This window comes from Macrotis lagotis, chromosome 5 (genome assembly GCF_037893015.1).
Source record: "Macrotis lagotis isolate mMagLag1 chromosome 5, bilby.v1.9.chrom.fasta, whole genome shotgun sequence".
NCBI lineage: Eukaryota > Metazoa > Chordata > Mammalia > Peramelemorphia > Peramelidae > Macrotis > Macrotis lagotis.
In genome coordinates, this window is record NC_133662.1 from 120,752,327 (window position 1) to 120,754,075 (window position 1,749).

Here is a 1,749-nt window from a genome sequence, read left to right on the forward strand (position 1 = left end):
TTAAATTTACTTTATATGTGTGTGTGTGTGTGTGTGTGTGTGTGTGTGTGTGTGTGTGTGTGTGTATGGGTTACATGTCTTCTCTGATAGAATGTAAGCTAAGAACAGGAACTGTTTATTTTCTTTACATTCTAAGCATCTTAGAACAATACTTAGCATGCTGTAGACCGTTAATAAATGTTTGATGTTTGATCTATAATACTTAGTTTTGGATTCCTAATACTTTTCTCATATTTTCTATATTTATTCTTCACTTTTTTTTGCCTTTACTTAATGTAGATTTGGAGTTAGTAGTCATCATTTTCTTTTATAGGACTTGACCTTTTTTATTTGATAGCTTCTGACCTGCTTCTGTTTCATCTTCTTGCATCATATATTTTAGCAGATTTGTAGAAAGGGAGGTTATAGCTTTTCATATTGCATATCCTACATGTGCCTAAAATTTACAAACATTATTTGAGAAGGGCCAGGACTATGATTTCTTAGGTATAGAGAACTTGATTACATGGACACTTCCTCAACAATGACATTGACAAATTGTAACTTATGGTCTAAGTTGGGAACCTGCAGAATCAAGAATATATATGTATATATATATGTTGACATATTTAGTGTATGAGAGAGATAGAATTTTAGCTCAAGATTTCCTGACTCTTAAGATTTGGCTTTCTTCTCTCTCCACTACCCAGTCTTATGTGTCTTTGGTTTATAGAAATTCAGAACATACCTCCTTGGACAGCCCAGTTATGTTCAAATTTGATTCCTCAATATGCTATTGCATTTCTTCGATCTAACCTTTGGCTTGGAGCATATGCCTTTTCTGATGGCAAGTAAGTATTACAGACTATCCTTTATAGACTATCTCTTAATAATTCACATAGTTTTCACAAAATAATTGAATTCAGAAGAAAAGAAAAGCAGATAATTTAGGAAATTATCAGACTATTTCAATCATTTTTCTTTGTCACAGTCATCATCTGAATGTATTAGACCAAAGATTCTCTAACTTGTCAAATTCTCTTGTTAATTACTTCAGTTATTTTACTTTTCTAGTGAAGGAAAATTTAAAGTTTAAACCAATTTACATCTAAAGGTTTTTGATTTTTTTTTCATGGGTAGGGGATGGAGGATCTATAATGAATAAGGGAAGGCTCTGCTAATTTATTTAAATTGCAGTTAAGATACAAATGGAAAGACTTATGACCAAAAGAAAAGTAAATGTCTTATTCCCCATTTAGATCATATGATTCTATTCTTTCCTAATGATTTGATCAACACATAGGCAAGACTTTGAGAAGATTAATGGAATCTTTCAGTTCAAATAAAAGAATATTTAGCTAAATGAACTCTTTAGACAACATTTAAAAGATATAAAAATGTTAAGTGATAGATCATATTTTGTGATCCAAAGAGTTCCCAGGAAAATTAGGACTACATATTAAAGATATTGAAACAAATATTTATTATCTAGTCCTAGTGTTCCTAGGATTTCCTAGGTTCACAAAAACCCCTTTGTTGGTGTCCAGTGACAATTATTAATAATTTTAATAGCTATCAGCTTTAGTATTTGTAGTAAGGAAGTTTTCTCTGAAAAGATAGATCCTAAGGGACATTTCACCTCTGTTACTTCTGATTGAAGTTTTGTTTAGAATCAGAGAAATGTAAACTCCAGTGCTCATTGTTATAATCCATTCAGGTTTTACTTTTTTTTCCTAAAAACTTATGTGGTAATCATTATTTTGTCTACAG

General features: G+C 30.9%; 1 protein-coding gene across 4 annotated transcripts in view; it reads left to right on the forward strand.

Moving 5' to 3' along the window:
• Positions 1-1,749, forward strand: part of RSPH4A (radial spoke head component 4A) — a 39,277-nt gene that overhangs the window by 18,292 nt on the left and 19,236 nt on the right. For 3 of the 4 annotated variants that reach the window (XM_074187429.1, XM_074187430.1, XM_074187428.1), the window contains exon 5: positions 713-830. In XM_074187429.1, coding sequence (XP_074043530.1) covers positions 713-830 — 118 coding nt within the window. Of the gene's footprint in view, positions 1-689; positions 831-1,749 lie in introns of those variants that run through there. The other variant, XM_074187431.1, reaches the window with a different exon arrangement.